Raw genomic sequence first — 19,891 nt, 5'->3', positions numbered from 1 at the left:
TTAGGAAAACAAAGCCTATGTTTTTGTTTGTAAAATAATAATAATATTGTTACTGTTAATAATATATACCTTCATGCGTTTTGCCAGTGATGTGCTGACTTTCTCTTTGAACTCCACCACTCTTCTGCTTTCATCCTCTTCGGGAACGAGGTGTTTCTGGAGGAAACTGAAGGTAATTGGGTAGGAGTTTGAGACCGAGACATTCTGCTCCGCAGACATGACTGTGGTGGCACATTTAAGTTTGGCTAACACTGGTATGATCTCCTCCATTAGTTTCCAGTGCTCGCTGGAGAGATCAAGGGATCTGGCGTCCGCCAGTTTAGTGATTGTGCGGTCTGACAGCACGGCTGTTACTGACCACCTGCACTCGATCAGTCGCTCAAACATATCTTACACTGAATTCCAGTGGGTTTTGCAGGATTGGATCAGCTTTTTATTGGTGGCCCAGCCCATGCCGTCCTGCTTAGTTTCCAGCGCCTCTGTTGCAGGTGTGCTGTGATTGAAATGCTTAACTAAACGACATCCCACACCACATCATCCGGAGACATGGCCTTGGTAATGTTGCTTGCATTGTCGTGGACACAAGCTGTGACACGCCCAGTCAGTCCTCAGTCATCAACAGCACTCTTCATCTTTTCTGCCAAATTTTGGGCTGTGTGTCTAACTGTTAGACTTTGTGTCAACAACACATGAGATTGAAGCTTCCAATCTGGGTCGATGTAATGGCACGTTATTGTTATGTAACTTTCTGTGGTCAATGCTGTCCAGCAGTCTGTTGTGAGAGCAACATACTTGGCTGTGGACAGATTTTTTTTTCATTTTAAGTGACATCTCTTTATAACGCTCTTCTATTCGTTTGGTGACTGTTGATCTGGCTGGAATGTGGTATTCTGGTTCGAGGTAGCTCATTAAGTCACAGAAGCCTGTTCCCTCAACAGTGCTGATAGGCAGCATGTCCACCTCAATCATTTTGCACACTTTTTGTCTGACCGACGAGCATCACATCTTCTTGCTGGGCCGTGCACAAAAGACGTCATTGATGATTGCTGTTGTTTTCCTGTGCCCGTCTCATCGACTACGACAAACGGGTGTTTTGCTCTTAAATGATTCCCCATGCTGCTCGTACCACTGCTGTATGCGAGCTCTGTTTCACAAAGACTGCAAACAACTTTGTCGTCTCCTTTCTTTTTTAAATGCTCCCAGACCGCACTACGCTTGATACGTTTAGACATTGTGTACTCTCTCGTTGTCACTCACTCTTTAGATTACGGCATTTAAAAGCACCCGGTGCTGCTGCAAGGCGGAAATAATCTCTCTCTCATTCTAGTGTTCTCTTGCACATAAAATACTCTCTTGCGCCCACCTGAGTCTGTTTAACATAATGACATCTCCCTATGAAAATTAACCATGACGCTGATAAGCCTATTCGGATGTTTTTTAACGATCGGCTAACCGGCTAACCGGTTAGCTGTTGACATCCCTAAGATAGTGTAGTGTCTCAGTAAACTATAGGATCATAGAATACAGAGAGACAGTGTAGTGTCTCAGTAAACTATAGGATCATAGAATACAGAGACAGTGTAGTGTCTCAGTAAACTATAGGATCATAGAATACAGAGACAGTGTAGTGTCTCAGTAAACTATAGGATCATAGAATACAGAGACAGTGTAGTGTCTCAGTAAACTATAGGATCATAGAATACAGAGACAGTGTAGTGTCTCAGTAAACTATAGGATCATAAAATACAGAGAGACAGTGTAGTGTCTCAGTAAACTATAGGATCATAGAATACAGAGACAGTGTAGTGTCTCAGTAAACTATAGGATCATAGAATACAGAGACAGTGTAGTGTCTCAGTAAACTATAGGATCATAGAATACAGAGACAGTGTAGTGTCTCAGTAAACTAGGATCACAGGTAAACAATGAACCTAGCATCTGTCTAAATAACATGCTAAATAACATGCTAAATTACATTTGAACCTTTAATAAAACTACATGGTGGTCAAGGCTAGTTCAGGTGCTATGGGCTGAGGTGGAATCTGAAGAGCTGAGTCTTCAGATTAGAACATTATGAGTGAGTTCCACAGAGAACAATACTTTATTCACGTTAGGTGATCCAGTTGATCTGTGGTGCGAGGGACTCGCTTGTCAAACTTACTCACCAGATCTACCAGCTGTCAGGGTGTTGTAAGCTTGTAGATCTGTTATTTTGAATGATCTATGCAGATGAACTTGGACTACGGGGTTCTGTCATCACCAGGTTGAAGTTGGTTTAACTGTGTGTGTGTGTGTGTGTGTGTGTGTGTGTGTGTGTGTGTGTGTGTGTGTGTGTGTGTGTGTGTGTGTGTGTGTGTGTGTGTGTGTGTGTGTGTGTGTGTGTGTGTGTGTGTGTGTGTGTGTGTGTGTGTGTGTGTGTGTGTGTGTGTAGAGCTCCAGGGCCAAGCTGATCCTGGGTCAGTGTTATGAGAGAGGCCTGGGTGTTGAACAGAACCAGCAGACAGCTGTACAGTTTTACCAGCAAGCTGCTCAGGATGGGAACCAGAGAGCTAGAACCTTATTGATGTCTGCTGGTACCAGGGGTGAGAACACACACACACATATATATATATAGAGAGAGTAAAGAAGTCCTGACATGTTCATCCTCTGGGTCGTGGAAGTCATTTCTCTATAGAGAATAACATTGGGTCTTAGAATCGTTTCATATAAGAATTGTCGTCCAAAAATAAACAAATTGTCCCTGTTATTGTCTGGAGGCTCTGTATCGTTTACACCTCTGTTTATATTACGTTTATATTATATATATATATATATATATATATATATATATATATATATATATAATACCTCTGTATATAACAATGTGTATATAATAATGAAGGATTCCATGTATCATAATTGTAATGAATATTAATATCAATATGGTGTAAATGATCTTATTTATTTTAACACATTGACTGCCTGAGATAAAAACAGTTTTTTACCTTAATTTTACCTTAAATTGACGATCTTTGAAGAGCCGTGGAAGCCACGTTGTAAACCATGTTGTAAACCACGTTGTAAACCACGTTGTAAACCACGTTGTAAACACCTTGTAAACCACGTTGTAAACCACGTTGTAAACCACGTTGTAAACACCTTGTAAACCACGTTGTAAACCACGTTGTAAACCACGTTGTAAACCACGTTGTAAACACGTTGTAAACCACGTTGTAAACCACGTTGTAAACCACGTTGTAAACCACGTTGTAAACACGTTGTAAACCACGTTGTAAACCACCTTGTAAACCACGTTGTAAACCAAGTTGTAAACACGTTGTAAACACGTTGTAAACAACGTTGTAAACACCTTGTAAACCACGTTGTAAACCACGTTGTAAACCACGTTGTAAACACCTTGTAAACCACGTTGTAAACCACGTTGTAAACACGTTGTAAACCACGTTGTAAACCACCTTGTAAACACCTTGTAAACCACGTTGTAAACCACGTTGTAAACCACGTTGTAAACCACGTTGTAAACACCTTGTAAACCACGTTGTAAACCACGTTGTAAACCACGTTGTAAACCACGTTGTAAACACGTTGTAAACCACGTTGTAAACCACGTTGTAAACACGTTGTAAACACGTTGTAAACACGTTGTAAACCACGTTGTAAACACCTTGTAAACCACGTTGTAAACCACGTTGTAAACCACGTTGTAAACCACGTTGTAAACACCTTGTAAACCACGTTGTAAACCACGTTGTAAACCACGTTGTAAACCACGTTGTAAACACGTTGTAAACCACGTTGTAAACCACGTTGTAAACCACGTTGTAAACCACGTTGTAAACACGTTGTAAACCACGTTGTAAACCACCTTGTAAACCACGTTGTAAACCACGTTGTAAACACGTTGTAAACACGTTGTAAACAACGTTGTAAACACCTTGTAAACCACGTTGTAAACCACGTTGTAAACCACGTTGTAAACACCTTGTAAACCACGTTGTAAACCACGTTGTAAACACGTTGTAAACCACGTTGTAAACCACCTTGTAAACACCTTGTAAACCACGTTGTAAACCACGTTGTAAACCACGTTGTAAACCACGTTGTAAACACCTTGTAAACCACGTTGTAAACCACGTTGTAAACCACGTTGTAAACCACGTTGTAAACCACGTTGTAAACACGTTGTAAACCACGTTGTAAACCACGTTGTAAACCACGTTGTAAACCACGTTGTAAACACCTTGTAAACCACGTTGTAAACCACCTTGTAAACCACCTTGTAAACCACGTTGTAAACACGTTGTAAACACGTTGTAAACCACGTTGTAAACCACCTTGTAAACACCTTGTAAACCACGTTGTAAACCACGTTGTAAACCACGTTGTAAACCACGTTGTAAACCACGTTGTAAACACGTTGTAAACCACGTTGTAAACACCTTGTAAACCACGTTGTAAACACGTTGTAAACCACGTTGTAAACACGTTGTAAACACGTTGTAAACACGTTGTAAACCACGTTGTAAACACGTTGTAAACCACGTTGTAAACACCTTGTAAACACGTTGTAAACCATGTTGTAAGGTCCTTGGCAGGTAATGTGTTAATAATCAGTGCATTGTCCTCCTCCCTCCACTAGAGGCAGCGTTGCGCTCCATCCGCTCCGCTCCGTGTTTCTCCGTGTCGCAGCGCCAACGTGCCGTCCAGCCAGGCAGCCTGAGCCTCCTGCCCCACAGCTGGAGCACCGGGAATCTGACCGGCAACCTGCACCTCTACACCCCGCCCCCTTGCTCTGACATCACACTAGGGGTGGGCTAGTCCAGCCCCCCTGCTCTGACATCACACTAGGGGCTATTAAGAATGTAGGTATTTATAGAGTTTATAGATATGTGTTCATATAAATAATGTCACTCTTTATAAATATGTCACGTTAGTTCACATCTACAGATACGTCACGTCAGTTCACATCTACAGATACGTCACGTCAGTTCACATCTACAGATACGTCACGTCAGTTCACATCTACAGATACGTCACGTCAGTTCACATCTACAGATACGTCACGTCAGTTCACATCTACAGATACGTCACGTCAGTTCACATCTACAGATACGTCACGTCAGTTCACATCTACAGATACGTCACGTCAGTTCATATAGTGACAGTCAGTGCTCTAAACGCTCGGGTGGCTCAGTGGTAAAGTGCTGCCCACAGGTTGTGGGTTTGAATCCACGTGGTGCATCCGGCTTTGTGGAGCGTCTTTATGAACACAATTGGCCTGTGTTCTGGGGAGGGGAGGGTGATGTTTATTATCACTGTATGTACTCCTATGGGCTGGGGGCGGAGCCTGTCGGCGGGGAGTGTTGGGCGGGAGGAGTAGGATGAAGGCTCTACGTCCGTATTATTAAGGATAATGTATATTTTTCTAAAGGTGGGAGGGGCTTGAGGTTGTGCTGATGTATGTGATATTTTTATTGAACTTAAAGCCAGTTGAAGATATTTTGGTCATGGGTTTGGTTTAGTTTAGGGTTTAGTTTAGGGACGGAAGGTCTTATTTGTGTTTGTGTAAAATATATATTTATATATATATTGTCAGAGATGCAAACTCCTGAGCTTTCATCCTGAACACATGTTCCATATATGGGCATTTAATTTGCATCATTATAACCACAGCCTTATACAAAGACAAGCGGCCTTTATAATAATATTATATTATATTATCATTATATGATTAACCACTAGTGACCCTATTCTGGGCAGGTTATAATACATTTGGCTAAAACTACCGGCTAAAACTACCGGCTCACACATTTGGTGAAACAGGAAAAATCGGACGGGGGCCAAGGACAGAGCCCTGGCTGACCTCCAACCAGCTAAGATTGAAATGGTTATAATAAATAATTTAAATAAATTCAATAAATGTGAACATTTGGCTAAAACGACCAGTTCACACCGGTTATAATAATGTGAACATTTGGCTAAAATTACCAGCTCACACCAGTTATAATAATGTGAACATTTGGCTAAAACTACCAGTTCACACCAGTATGAAGGACCTTGACCAACCAAGTTTCTAGGGGTTAAATGGTTAAATAATATCTGTGTCTTTATGTGTGAAATGAACCATTAATGCATCAATAATGGAAAAGAAGACAGAGGTGTTTTATTACATTATGTTGTTATTAAAAACTGCTTTTTATTTTAACGCACAAATGCCATTAAAAGTATTTACCACACTGTGTGCTTTTTCTATTGATTGAATGTTAAGGTTATTTACAGGATATACAGATGTTTAATGTTATGGTTATTTACAGATATACAGATGTTTAATTTGAAGGTTATTATTACAGATGTTTAATGTGAAGGTTATTAATAGATGTTTAATGTGAAGGTTATGTACAGATGGTTGCTAAACTAATGTGAAAAGTGTCTTTATTAGATATGTAATTTAATAGGCGTATTAGGCTATAATAATGTATCAATGAATGTACAATATTCTATAGATTGAATGTTTATGTTGCTGCTGAGGGAACATCTGGACTGGTAAGTACATCATTACAGGAGAAGTCATTCATTTACAGGTCAGTAAAAAAACAGACAGATATATTGTAGATCCTACAATTAACTCATTGTAGGAGCTACAATGTATGTTTGTATCTTATTTTTGTTTACAGTAGTTTTGGTGTCAGTTTGATTATCTGTCCAATCATCATCTGGTGATTAGTGTCAGGTGTGTCAGTCATTAATTCATATAGTTATTATTTTCAGGTGTCAGTCATGAATTAATAATTATTATTATCAGGAGTCAGTCATTAATTGATAATTAATTGATAATTAATGACTAGGGGTTAAGTCAATAACTAATAATAATATAGGAGGCTAATTCAGTCAGTCAGCCCAGATATGTTCTGTTTTCCTTCCCTTTCACTTCTCTTTTGTTTATTTAGTTTTTCATAAGTTTCAGCATATAACTTGTATATGGTTTTATATTCATGAATAAGGAAAGTTAAACTAAACGTTTCATTCCATTTAAAAACGGTTCACTGCATGACGTCATGCACCGTCGGGCGAGGATGACGTCATGTGAATGTCATTATGAGTTATGAAACAACAGGTTTTATGGTTCTGAGCGTCCTCTGCACTGATTGGAGGAGAGAGGCAATGATGATGATGATGATGATGAAGAAGATGAGGATGACGTGATCCACTAAGAGAACTGGACGTTAAACCTGTCTGTCTGTCTGTCTGTCTGTCTGCCTGCCTGTCTGTCTGTTTCTCTCTGTCTGTCTGTCTGTCTGCCTGCCTGTCTGTTTCTCTCTGTCTGTCTGTCTGTCTGTCTGTCTGTCTGTCTGTCTGCCTGCGTGTCTGTGGGAGAACAGAGCATCATCATCATCAGATCAGATGTGAAGCTGCTAACATCATCGGTGAGTAGAGCTTATAGTAGAGCTTATGGAGTAGTATATATAGTATATATGGTATAATGGTGAGTAGTATATATAGTATAATGGTATAATGGTGAGTAGAGCTTATGGAGGGAGACGACAGGATGTAAATAAACTCTGTTAGTCAGTGCTTTGGGTGCGTCATCCATACGGTGTTGGGTGCTGCTGGGTCCTATAGATGCTGGGTGTTGGGTGCTGCTGGGTCCTATAGATGCTGGGTGTTGGGTCCTATAGATGCTGGGTGTTGGGTGCTGCTGGGTCCTATAGATGCTGGGTGTTGGGTGCTGCTGGGTCCTATAGATGCTGGGTGTTGGGTGCTGCTGGGTCCTATAGATGCTGGGTGTTGGGTCCTATAGATGCTGGGTGTTGGGTGCTGCTGGGTCCTATAGATGCTGGGTGTTGGGTGCTGCTGGGTCCTATAGATGCTGGGTGTTGGGTGTTAGATTGGTGGGAGACCGTCTGGTTGTCATCATTCCAGCCCCATAGCATATTAATAAGTCATACATAATAGTGATTAGTGTTTATAACTCTATGCTCTCATCATAACACTGATTCATCCCGTCTCATTGCTTATTAGAATGATTGTTACATTATAACATATCTGTCCAAATCAAAGACATGATTTATAGGCAGATATTCATGTAAATGCAGATACAACATGACTTGGCAAAATGTTTTTTTTTTCTTTTTTCTTAATTGCTTATAAATCAAAAGATGACTTATTTATATATTATATATATATTATATATATTTATATATATTATATTGGCAGATTTTGATTCTTTTTTATCCTTTATTTTCTGATAAACCTTAAAAGATTATGCTGATACCATTGTTGATAACATTATACTGGCAATGCCTGCTGTTTAGATGGAGATGATTTCATGTTATTGATCATGTATTTAATGTTATTAATCAGTATGTGTGTGTGTGTGTGCTCACTCAGGCTCCACCCATCACAGCTTTGACTTTTTAAAGTAGGTTTTGCATCAATCTGTTGCTTTTCATCACATTTATAAATGTATTATTGTAGTTGTATTATTACATAATAGGTCAATTTTATTATTGTTATTATTATTATGATTTTATTTTATTATAGGTGAGTTTTAATGTGCATTACAGTTATAAATATAGATGATAGGTTTATTGTTCATTCATTTATTTTCACTTATCCTATAAATAAAGTCTGTCTCATTATAGTTATCCTACGGTGGACGTCACTAACGTAACATGAGGACCTGAGAGGCTCCTCCCATCCACCAACCATATATATAAATACCAAACCATTATTATACCAAAAGAAAGGAAACGATTGAACCAAATGAAACATTTTAAACCAAATGAAACACATTTTAAACCAAATGAAACACATTTTAAACCATTCATCAGGGGAATCATTTTGGAGATGAACGGCGTGTTCAAAGTTATTTCCACTCCGATCGGATCAGAAAAAGGTTTTGATCCCAGGCCAGGGTGCGCTCCCTGTGTTCCTATTGGCCAGGGTGCGCTCACTGTGTTCCTATTGGCCAAGGTGCGCTCACTGTGTTCCTATTGGCCAGGGTGCGCTCCCTGTGTTCCTATTGGCCAGGGTGCGCTCCCTGTGTTCCTATTGGCTAGGGTGCGCTCCCTGTGTTCCTATTGGCCACGGTGCGCTCCCTGTGTTCCTATTGGCTAGGGTGCGCTCCCTGTGTTCCTATTGGCTAGGGTGCGCTCCCTGTGTTCCTATTGGCTGGGCTTTAAACAGCCATAAGTCCAGTCCAAGAGACTGTATTCTCAATGTGTTTTTTACTGGTTAAATAAATAAAAAATAAAGATTCCCAGCTAAACGTGTGCGTGTGTGTGCATCCGTGCGTGTGTGTGTATGTGTGTGTGTTTTGTTTCTCCACAGCTACGCCTCTCTCCAGTGTTTTGTCCAATCAGAAATGACGTCGGTCATAACTCCTCTCCTCTCCCGCTCTGGCTCCTCCCCATCCAACGTGGGCCTGGCCAATCGCGGCGGCCCGCCGTCCGTGGCCCTGCCCACCTCGTTAAGCCTTCGCTCCTCCCACAACCAGCTGCAGGGATGTGATGTCATCAAGGAGTCCGTTGCCATGGAGACGGGAGGCTCCGCCTCCACGTTGTCAAGGGGGCGTCAGCGCTACACCGCCGTCGCCACGACGACGGGCCTGAGTGACAGCCTGCTGGCTCCGCCTCCCAAAAACCAACCTGCCACAAGGGGGCGGGGCCTGCCCACCAAGTCCTCGTCTAGCTCCGCCCTCTACGCCTCCTGTAACTCCGCCCCCTTCAGCGGCACCAACCCCAAGCTGGTGAAGAACGGCGCCAACCTGCAGCGCCGCGCCCAGAGCCTCCTGACCGGGGTCAGAGGTCATGCCAACGTCACAGACATCAACACCGGCTCTGATTGGCTGGACGGAGGGAAGGACAACGCCCACCCGCCTCCGTTCCGTAGGTATGAGATCTAACAGCCTCCTTACTGTTTGGAGAGGAGGGCGCTGTATATAAGTGTATATATATATATATATATATATATATATGTATATGTATATATACATATATATATATATATATATATATATATATATATATATGTATATGTATATATACATATATACTCCCCCCTGGTCAGCCGGGGTGCCTGATGGAGGGGAAAGGAACTGGTTGGAATTAAGTGTTCCTTCCACACGCTACTTCCTACGGGGAAACTCCCCCCTGTCAGGTGATAAGAAGGTTTGTTAGCTCTCATGCACTGAAGGAGGCATGAGCTCAGTTCTGGGCTCTCCCTAGGCTGGCAGAAGGAGAGTAGTGCCCAGGAATACATAGGCAATTGGCACCATGGGTGAAAAAAATGGTTTACAAAATCGTGAAAAAAAAAGAAAGAAAAAAAGCTACTTTTGGAGTGGCAATGTTTTATGGGAGCGGGTTGTGTATCCATTCACATTTATCCTGTGTTTGTGATTAGCCGTAGCATAGCACGGTGCAGGTTTCAACACAACGACACGTCCCTGTGGTGAACTAATCAATGTACAAACGCAGCTGGATGTTTGGCATGGCACAGGTTACTTTTGACGTTGTCTTAATATTAAATGATGCGTATCGCTCTCACTGCAGCGCTTTACGTCTGTGCGTTCTGCAGAGACGCTCAACTAGTGCCTGTTTTTGCTTCAGAGTACAACGTTGTCACACAGGGAACACAGCTGACCTACAAGACCACGCCGCGTTGCATCACCACGTCCCTGTTTTTCCTCGTACATTGAATCATAGAGCTTCAGCTCATTAAAGGGATTCCCCTCTATCAGCCACTATATAATGATGCTGGGGTGAAACACAGTCCTCTTTATGAAATCCAATTTCTATTTTCCCTTCTATTTATGTTTTGACATCCGGGTATCCGGGACGTAAATGAAATGAAGTGCATGTGCGTCCGTGCACGTGCGCGTCCGTGTCCGTGTGAACTGTCCTATCAGTGTCCTCGCTCAACGTTCTGTGATTGACAGCGAAGATTGGCCAATCAGGTGGCGAGTTTGAGTGAAACCGAATGGAACCGAGTGCAGCCGACAAAAATGGAACGGGCGGCCATTTTTTCTGTCCGCTGTTTTTGGTTTCGGGTTTAAAACTTTAAAACGCCTTTTTTGAGGCACAGAATTTACTTTTAAGATACCGTTTGGATAGAATTTTGTTGTTTAACTTCATATATGTGGTCAATTAATCATGACAGAGCCTATTTAAAAATAAAAATTCAGAGAACCGGCAGGGGCGGGCAGTGACACGTATGTATCCGAATAAAGCAACCTATTTTCGGCATAGCCCCTTCAAAAGTCCCCTTGCGTCATTTTGGCTGGTGGTGGGGAAAATGAGCTGTTGATTGGCTGAAGGGGAACAAACTGCTGATTGGCTGAAGGGGTTGTCAGTCAACAGTACTAATCCAGCCCAGCTCTGTTTGACAACAGTTTTTTTCTTTTTTTGATCTATGAAGTTGCCTAGAACCCCTTATAGAAACCTTATTTAACTTAACCACTTAAAACCCTTAACCGGAGTCCATCAGGGCTCAATACAAGTGTCTTTTCTGTTATGGGGGAAGCTTTCGCTGAAAATAGCAGATTGACAAGCTCACAACGCGACGGAAAGCATCACGTTGTGAGCTTGTCGATCTGCTATTTTCAGCGAAAGCTTCCCCCACAATACCAATGCTGGGGTTGAAGTGGTTATAGATTGCTCATATCATACATACATGTGAAAGGACCGTAATGGCTTTATTGCGTTGTATGATATAAACATAATAAACACAGATAGATAATACAAAGATAAAAAGATAAGTCACCAAAGGACTTGTTTGTTTCTCCTTTCTGTAGGAGAACCAAGAGCTTCCTGGAGTTCCACCAGCAGAAGAACCTGGACTTTAACTGGAGCAACAAGAGGTCCTGCTCCCAGGAGGACAACAGGAGGTCAGGGTTCATCTAAAACTACCATTACTAAATATATTGACAGTATATAGACACTAGTGGAGAAGAGATCCAGTAGAACTAAGACTAGCGGAGAAGAGATCCAGTAGAACTAAGACTAGTGGAGAAGAGATCCAGTAGAACTAAGACTAGCGGAGAAGAGATCCAGTAGAACTAAGACTAGTGGAGAAGAGATCCAGTAGAACTAAGACTAGTGGAGAAGAGATCCAGTAGAACTAAGGCTAGTGGAGAAGAGATCCAGTAGAACTAAGACTAGCGGAGAAGAGATCCAGTAGAACTAAGACTAGTGGAGAAGAGATCCAGTAGAACTAAGACTAGTGGAGAAGAGATCCAGTAGAACTAAGACTAGTGGAGAAGAGATCCAGTAGAACTAAGACTAGCGGAGAAGAGATCCAGTAGAACTAAGACTAGCGGAGAAGAGATCCAGTAGAACTAAGACTAGAGGAGAAGAGATCCAGTAGAACTAAGACTAGCGGAGAAGAGATCCAGTAGAACTAAGACTAGTGGTGTCACACTCTGAGCTTGTAGATCTAGTTTCAGTAGCCGATTTACAAATCATTAATCATTAATCACCAACATTTATAAAACTAGACTAAAAGTTATACGTTCAGATGATTAAAACTATGATTAAAACTATGATTAAAACTATGATTAAAACTATGATTAAAACCTCATCAACATGAACAGGAGGTCCTGCTCTCCAGAGAAGGAGCAGGAGGAGGAGAGCAGCCCTGACAAGGAGAGAGACAACCAGCAGGAGGTGCTAGAGGAGGAGACCAGCCCTTATAAGGAGAGAGACAACCAGCAGGAGGCGCTAGAGGAGGACACCAGCCCTTATAAGGAGAGAGACAACCAGCAGGAGGTGTTAGAGGAGAACAGCCCTTATAAGGAGAGAGACCACCAGCAGGAGGCGCTAGAGGAGGACACCAGCCCTTATAAGGAGAGAGACAACCAGCAGGAGGCGCTAGAGGAGAACAGTCCTTATAAGGAGAGAGACCACCAGCAGGAGGCGCTAGAGGAGGACACCAGCCCTTATAAGGAGAGAGACAACCAGCAGGAGGCGCTAGAGGAGGAGACCAGCCCTTATAAGGAGAGAGACAACCAGCAGGAGGCGCTAGAGGAGAACAGTCCTTATAAGGAGAGAGACAACCAGCAGGAGGCGCTAGAGGAGAACAGTCCTTATAAGGAGAGAGACAACCAGCAGGAGGCGCTAGAGGAGGAGACCAGCCCTTATAAGGAGAGAGACAACCAGCAGGAGGCGCTAGAGGAGACCAGCCCTTATAAGGAGAGAGACAACCAGCAGGAGGCGCTAGAGGAGAACAGCCCTTATAAGGAGAGAGACAACCAGCAAGAGGCGCTAGAGGAGAACAGCCCTTATAAGGAGAGAGACAACCAGCAGGAGGCGCTAGAGGAGAACAGTCCTTATAAGGAGAGAGACAACCAGCAGGAGGCGCTAGAGGAGGAGACCAGTCCTTATAAGGAGAGAGACCACCAGCAGGAGGCGCTAGAGGAGAACAGCCCTTATAAGGAGAGAGACAACCAGCAGGAGGCGCTAGAGGAGAACAGTCCTTATAAGGAGAGAGACAACCAGCAGGAGGCGCTAGAGGAGGAGACCAGCCCTTATAAGGAGAGAGACAACCAGCAGGAGGCGCTAGAGGAGGAGACCAGCCCTTATAAGGAGAGAGACAACCAGCAGGAGGCGCTAGAGGAGGAGAACAGCCCTTATAAGGAGAGAGACAACCAGCAGGAGGCGCTAGAGGAGAACAGTCCTTATAAGGAGAGAGACAACCAGCAGGAGGCGCTAGAGGAGACCAGCCCTTATAAGGAGAGAGACAACCAGCAGGAGGCGCTAGAGGAGAACAGCCCTTATAAGGAGAGAGACAACCAGCAGGAGGTGTTAGAGGAGAACAGTCCTTATAAGGAGAGAGACAACCAGCAGGAGGCGCTAGAGGAGGACACCAGCCCTTATAAGGAGAGAGACAACCAGCAGGAGGAGAAGAGCAGCAGCAAGCAGGAGGAGGAGCTAGAGGAGGAGCCAACACAGACCCCGCCTCCTCTCCTCCCAGTAGTGCTGGAGGCTCCTCCCATCTCCTCTAGCTCCTCCTCTGCTTCTGACGGCCTGGTGGAGGCGCTGTGGAGCAGAGAGGAGTCCCCCCGGCCCCCCCCCCCGGGCCCCCCCCCGGGCCCCCCAGCCCCGGGTCATCAAGGTGGAGCTGCACCCCAACAATGACAACCAGTTCCTGCAGCAGAGCAGAGCGCCCCCTAGTGGCAGGCTGCAGGAGGAGGAGGGGCTTCCTGAGGTGGGAACATAATTATACCGTTTTGTAATTGTACAATTTTTACACAGTGTGTGTGTCTGTCTGTCTGTCTGTCTGTCTGTCTGTCTGTCTGTCTGTCTGTCTGTCTGTGTGTGTGTCTGTGTGTCTGTCTGTCTGTGTGTGTGTGTGTGTGTCTGTCTGTCTGTCTGTCTGTCTGTCTGTGTGTCTGTCTGTGTGTGTGTCTGTGTGTCTGTCTGTGTGTCTGTCTGTGTGTCTGTCTGTGTGTGTGTCTGTGTGTCTGTCTGTGTGTGTGTGTGTGTGTGTGTGTGTGTGTGTGTGTGTGTGTGACAGGGTCAAACGGGGGAGTTTTGTTCTTTTTTTCAATGTATTTTATTGGTGCCTAACATGTGTATATTTCTCACTAAAACCATCATCTTAAATATTATCTGTAAAAGTTTGCACTGTAAGTTTTTTTTGTATCAACATGTTTTCCCCCGGTCCCTAAGTCGAGGTGCCCCCCTGTGTGACAATGACCGGGTCACTTGGGCGTGACCCCGTTGGCCCAATGCCCCGAGACATTATGTCACCAGGAACAAATGAGAGCGGAGAAAGGTGTGCTCTGGGTGGTGTAAAGGTGTGCTCTGGGTGGTGTAAAGGTGTGCTCTGGGTGGTGTAAAGGTGTGCTCTGGGTGGTGTAAAGGTGTGCTCTGGGTGGTGTAAAGGTGGGCGTGGGCCCGGTTGAACAGAGAGAACGCAGGAGCCCACACAGAACAAATAGTGAGGCGGAGGAGAAGGTTGTGCCACAGAAACCACGGAGCAAGGGTGGAGAAAAAGAGAGTTGTAGACACACCAGCCACCTGGAGAGGAATCGGAAGCCGAGGTGTGCCTACTCCTATTCAGAAGAAGTCATTGGAACGAGAGTGTCGGAGGGGAGGAAGAGACGAGCGAGCCAGACCATATAAGGAGCGAGGAGACGGGAGAAGTGGCGAGAACGTTGCCAACTCAGAGCCAGGTTTCATATCTGGCTGGCGAGTAAGTAACTGAACATGCAATGTTATCCTTGTATTACCACTGCCCTAGAACCAACGCTATATCCTGTAAATGCACAGATGAACTGGTCCAAGTTTCTTTAATTACAGACGGTGACAAGAATAAAAGAAGACGCAGAAGCCTGGCCTAAAGCCTCTTCCCCTACACCCCCATATTAGGACATTCAGGAAAACCCCTTGAACCTGTGTTGAGTATCGAAGCACTTTATTGGCACCAGCACTTTACTTTTGAAGTTGCTAAGATTGCACCCTGCGTATTTGCACAACTTTATAATTATTTTATAGTTGTTGTGTAGTGTTGTATTTTAGTTAGTTAGAGGCACCATAGGAAGTTAGGGCATTTTAGTAGTATAGTGTTACTTTTGTGTTTTTGTGTTTATTGGTTTTAAGGCGAGGAAGCCACTGTATTAGGGACATAATAAATATTAACTTACCTTTATATACAAACCTGTTTCCGTGTCCAGTTCTCTCATAAGGTTTTTATGGTGTTGTTCTCAAGTCAAAAGTATTCTAAAACTTACCAGTATTTACTTTAACCTGTGAATAGCCTGAAAAGGAAAAAGTGTGTAGGGACGCACCCGCACTTTAAACTGTGCATCTGATATTTTATTGTTGTGAATTTAATGCAAATAATGTATTAGTTAGAAGGAAGTAAAAGGTGTCATTATCCAAAAGATCTTGACAAGTCAACAACTGGCCACCGTTCATGTGTGTGTTTGTTTGTGACGGGGGACGGCTCTGGCTGTTTATGCGTGGGTGTTTGTGTGTGTTCTCTGTGGCTCCACGGCGCGATGACGGGACATGCACATGCGTAAGTGTTGGAGGTAGGCCTTAAAGTCACTGTCCATCCCTGATATACTGTCTGTGCACGCCTGCACGGCGCATAACCCAAACTGCACATACTTGGGTGCTCATATCCCCCCACGGGTATGGTCTAGTAGTTAACATAATTATACTGCTTACATATAGTAGTTTATTATGAATTATACTGTTTACATATAAACAATGTTACATTGGAGCCCTACAGCGAGGAAGCAAACTGCTCATAATAAGGGACAGGTCGATTTTTAAAGAAGGGTACCCCTGGAGAAAATGTATGTGCCCTGATCTAAAATGCCATGACCCTCCCTTTGACAAAAAAAAATCAATGACCCTCCCCAAGTGATTACAAAAAAAAGAGTAACCCTCCCCGCCTAGAAGTGTCACGATATATTGTGTCACGATATAGCCTATCGTGGTATTAAATTGTGATGATAGGTATTGTCATGATGTCATACTGTATCGTAATATTTTTTTAATTGTTTTTTTAATAAAAAAAAAACACTTTCTTTTTTTTTGCCGGTGAAAGTTAGGAGTTTTTACTGTATGATATGAAATGTAAAGCTTATCATAATCATAGTAATTATTAATCATGTCCTCCATCATATTCAAGGTATTTTGTAGAGAAATGAAACAGACTCCAGTCACTTTCAGTTTAAAGCACTGCAGAGGGGAGGTGTTGTGTGTCAGCTGATGCTCGTTGACGCTCGTTAATGTGACATGCATCTGCACTCTCAAATAGGCCTACATCTAATCTAAGATTGTTTACACGGTATTATACTGTATCTGGTATCATAGATTTTTTTTAGCTGTTGGAAATAACTAGGCTGCACTTGGTTGGTAAAGTCCAGATGACAAAAATATGAGGTTTGTGGAATTTATAGTTATGCAGTCTTATATTATATTATATTTGTTATATTAGTGTCTATCTGTCCTCTGAAACAATGGGTTTATAGTTAGTGAGAACTTCACTTCTCCATTAAGCTTGCACAAATGTATTTATTTGTGTGTACAAAGCACTTTGTAATTGTTTTTAACTTGCTTTATAACGTTATTTTAAACTAAAGATGATGGCCAATGTTGATGCATGAGAAAAGAACATTAATAATATATCATATCGATATCATGCCCAACATCATGTATCGTATTGTGAAATTCTTGACACCCCTAACCCTCCCCATCAAATACAACATGACATTTAAAACTGATTTGTCCAATGTTTTGCTTTCCACATTGATTAGAACATTGCTGTAGTCAGTCTTGCTAAATGCACAGTGTATCTGTAGTAGTGGTAGCAGAGTGGATAGTGTTCTCATCTTACATATGGGAAACCTATTGAATCCTGGTCAGATTGAAGAAAGTTGAATATTTGGTAACCAGTAGTTTAAAACTTTTGTCACTCTGCCCTTTTAATTATCAACTACAGTGACTACAACTACACTGTTGCCTACATAAAACAAATTAGGCTATCAATTATGGCCTGATGCTTCTGGTTTTACTTGTGGAGCTAGGCATCTATACACAACTGTCCATATAGATCCACATTAATACATGCACAGAATTACTTCAAATGATTATGAATATCCAGTTATAGTAGGCCTATTTATAATGCATCTCTCCAATAACGCCTGTTGAAGTTTTGCTTAATTGTTCAACCACCATCGTTAAGACGCTGAATAGATTTGACTGGGTCGTTCACACTCGCTGTGCGTTGATGGCTTGTTAACGACCGTCATTGATTCTAAATAGACAAGGTGTTTCTTGATTTGAATTCTTTGTATCCTTTGAAATGGAGAGGGGTCATTGACCACTGTTCTGCTGTACTAAAAAGATATATAAAAAACGGACTATTTTATCAATTCAAAATTGACCCTCCCTTGGATTCAAAGTAAAATTAGCTGACCCTCCCTTGGACCAAAATTAGAAAGGCATGACCCTCCATGCCCCCCCTTCTGTACATGTCGACTGGTCCCTAACGTTTATTTTGATTGTACAGGTGAGAGTGGGCGTGGTCCCAGTGGGAGTGGGCGTGGTCCCGGTGATAGGGGGCGGGGTCTCTGACCCTCCATCAGAAGACGAGGACTCCAGCTGGACAACGCTGTCCCAGGAGAGCCCCTCCCCCCACACCCCCCACCACACAGGTACTGTGTGTGTGTGTGTGTGTGTGTGTGTGTGTGTGTGTGTGTGTGTGTGTGTGTGTGTGTGTGTGTGTGTGTGTGTGTGTGTGTGTGTGTGTGTGTGTGTGTGTGTGTGTGTGTGTGTGTGTTTTCAGTCTGGTGTATAAATGATGGAGTGCTCAGAGCTCATGGGTTTTGTCCTCTCTAGACCGGATCAGAAAAACTGAAAAGGCGTTGATCCCAGTCTAAAGTGATCCCAGTCTAAAGTGATCCCAGGCTAAAGTGATCCCAGGCTAAAGTGATCCCAGTCTAAAGTGATCCCAGGCTAAAGTGATCCCAGTCTAAAGTGATCCCAGGCTAAAGTGATCCCAGTCTAAAGTGATCCCAGTCTAAAGTGATCCCAGGCTAAAGTGATCCCAGGCTAAAGTGATCCCACTAAAGTGATCCCAGTCTAAAGTGATCCCACTAAAGTGATCCCAGTCTAAAGTGATCCCAGTCTAAAGTGATCCCAGGCTAAAGTGATCCCAGGCTAAAGTGATCCCAGGCTAAAGTGATCCCAGGCTAAAGTGATCCCAGGCTAAAGTGATCCCAGGCTAAAGTGATCCCAGTCTAAAGTGATCCCAGTCTAAAGTGATCCCAGTCTAAAGTGATCCCAGGCTAAAGTGATCCCAGGCTAAAGTGATCCCAGGCTAAAGTGATCCCAGGCTAAAGTGATCCCAGGCTAAAGTGAAGCAGTAGGGTACAACAGCAGCATGGGGAGGAATTAATTAATTAGGAAAACGAGGATAAAACATAGTTCTTCTCTAAATGTACAAAATGAATTAATATGTGTTTTTGTGTTTGATCAGATGTGTGGACTGAAGGGGGTCTGCCTCCGGGGTGGAATGAGGGGAGTCTGCCTCCAGGCTGGAATGAGGGGGGTCTGCCTCCAGGCTGGAATGAGGGGGGTCTGCCTCCAGGCTGGAATGAGGGGGGTCTGCCTCCAGGCTGGAATGAGGGGAGTCTGCCTCCAGGCTGGAATGAGGGGGGTCTGCCTCCAGGCTGGAATGAGGCGGGTCTGCCTCCGGGGTGGAATGAGGCGGGTCTGCCTCCGGGGTGGAATGAGGGGGGTCTGCCTCCAGGCTGGAGGGAGGTCACAGATTCTTCAGAGGTGTATTTTTGGCACATTCCCACCGGGACCACCCAGTACCACCGGCCCGTCTGCTCCGGCAACCGGCCCGCCCCTCCCAGTGATGACCCCGATCTGGAACCCGACCCCCTCAAAGCAGCCAATGAGGTGAGAGCAATGATAATATTATGCTGCATTTCCAAACATCTGGTTGAGTGTCTACACGGAAGTACCGCCCGAGGAGATGTGTTGTGATTGGTCGAAAAAGATTGTTTCCAGGGGAATTATGTACTACGGAAGTCCCGCCCCCAGACACTCTGCATTAGGTTGTGACCAGACTTTTACAATTGTCTATAATATTGTTTATTGATATAAAATCTGTCTTTCTCTCTTTTTTGTATTCCCTTCTACCCCTTTTTCTGTCTCGTCCTGTGTGTCTGTCTGTCTGTCTGCCTGCCTGTCTGTCTGTCTGTCTGTCTGTCTGTCTGTCTGTCTGTCTGTCTGTCTGTCTGTCTGTCTGTCTGTCTGTCTGTCTGTCTGTCTGTCTGTCTGTCTCTCTGTCTGTCTGTCTGTCTGTCTGTCTGCCTGCCTGTCTGTCTGTCTGTCTGCCTGCCTGCTGCCTGCCTGCCTGCCTGCCT

General features: G+C 43.6%; 2 protein-coding genes across 6 annotated transcripts in view; both read left to right on the top strand.

Moving 5' to 3' along the window:
• The window catches only part of dele1 (DAP3 binding cell death enhancer 1), a 31,564-nt gene extending 25,328 nt beyond the window's left edge, over positions 1 to 6,236 (top strand). For all 5 annotated transcript variants that reach the window (XM_080416455.1, XM_080416453.1, XM_080416454.1 and 2 more), the window contains 2 exons: positions 2,432 to 2,582; positions 4,640 to 6,236. In XM_080416455.1, coding sequence (XP_080272581.1) covers positions 2,432 to 2,582; positions 4,640 to 4,818 — 330 coding nt within the window. In that variant the 3' untranslated portion in view covers positions 4,819 to 6,236. The remainder of the gene's footprint in view (positions 1 to 2,431; positions 2,583 to 4,639) is intronic.
• Positions 6,237 to 8,377: 2,141 nt separating this feature from the next.
• The window catches only part of LOC308075754 (uncharacterized protein), a 41,578-nt gene continuing 30,064 nt past the window's right edge, over positions 8,378 to 19,891 (top strand). The window contains exons 1-7 of the mRNA XM_080415702.1: positions 8,378 to 8,419; positions 9,331 to 9,891; positions 11,792 to 11,884; positions 12,590 to 13,844; positions 13,972 to 14,202; positions 18,025 to 18,169; positions 18,994 to 19,421. Of these exons, the coding sequence (XP_080271828.1) occupies positions 9,365 to 9,891; positions 11,792 to 11,884; positions 12,590 to 13,844; positions 13,972 to 14,202; positions 18,025 to 18,169; positions 18,994 to 19,421 (2,679 nt within the window). The 5' untranslated portion in view covers positions 8,378 to 8,419; positions 9,331 to 9,364. The remainder of the gene's footprint in view (positions 8,420 to 9,330; positions 9,892 to 11,791; positions 11,885 to 12,589; positions 13,845 to 13,971; positions 14,203 to 18,024; positions 18,170 to 18,993; positions 19,422 to 19,891) is intronic.

The sequence above is a fragment of the Gymnoscopelus braueri genome, assembly GCF_963280865.1.
Source record: "Gymnoscopelus braueri genome assembly, chromosome: 20".
NCBI classification, from domain to species: Eukaryota; Metazoa; Chordata; class Actinopteri; order Myctophiformes; family Myctophidae; genus Gymnoscopelus; species Gymnoscopelus braueri.
This window is presented reverse-complemented; position numbering and strand designations above follow the sequence as displayed.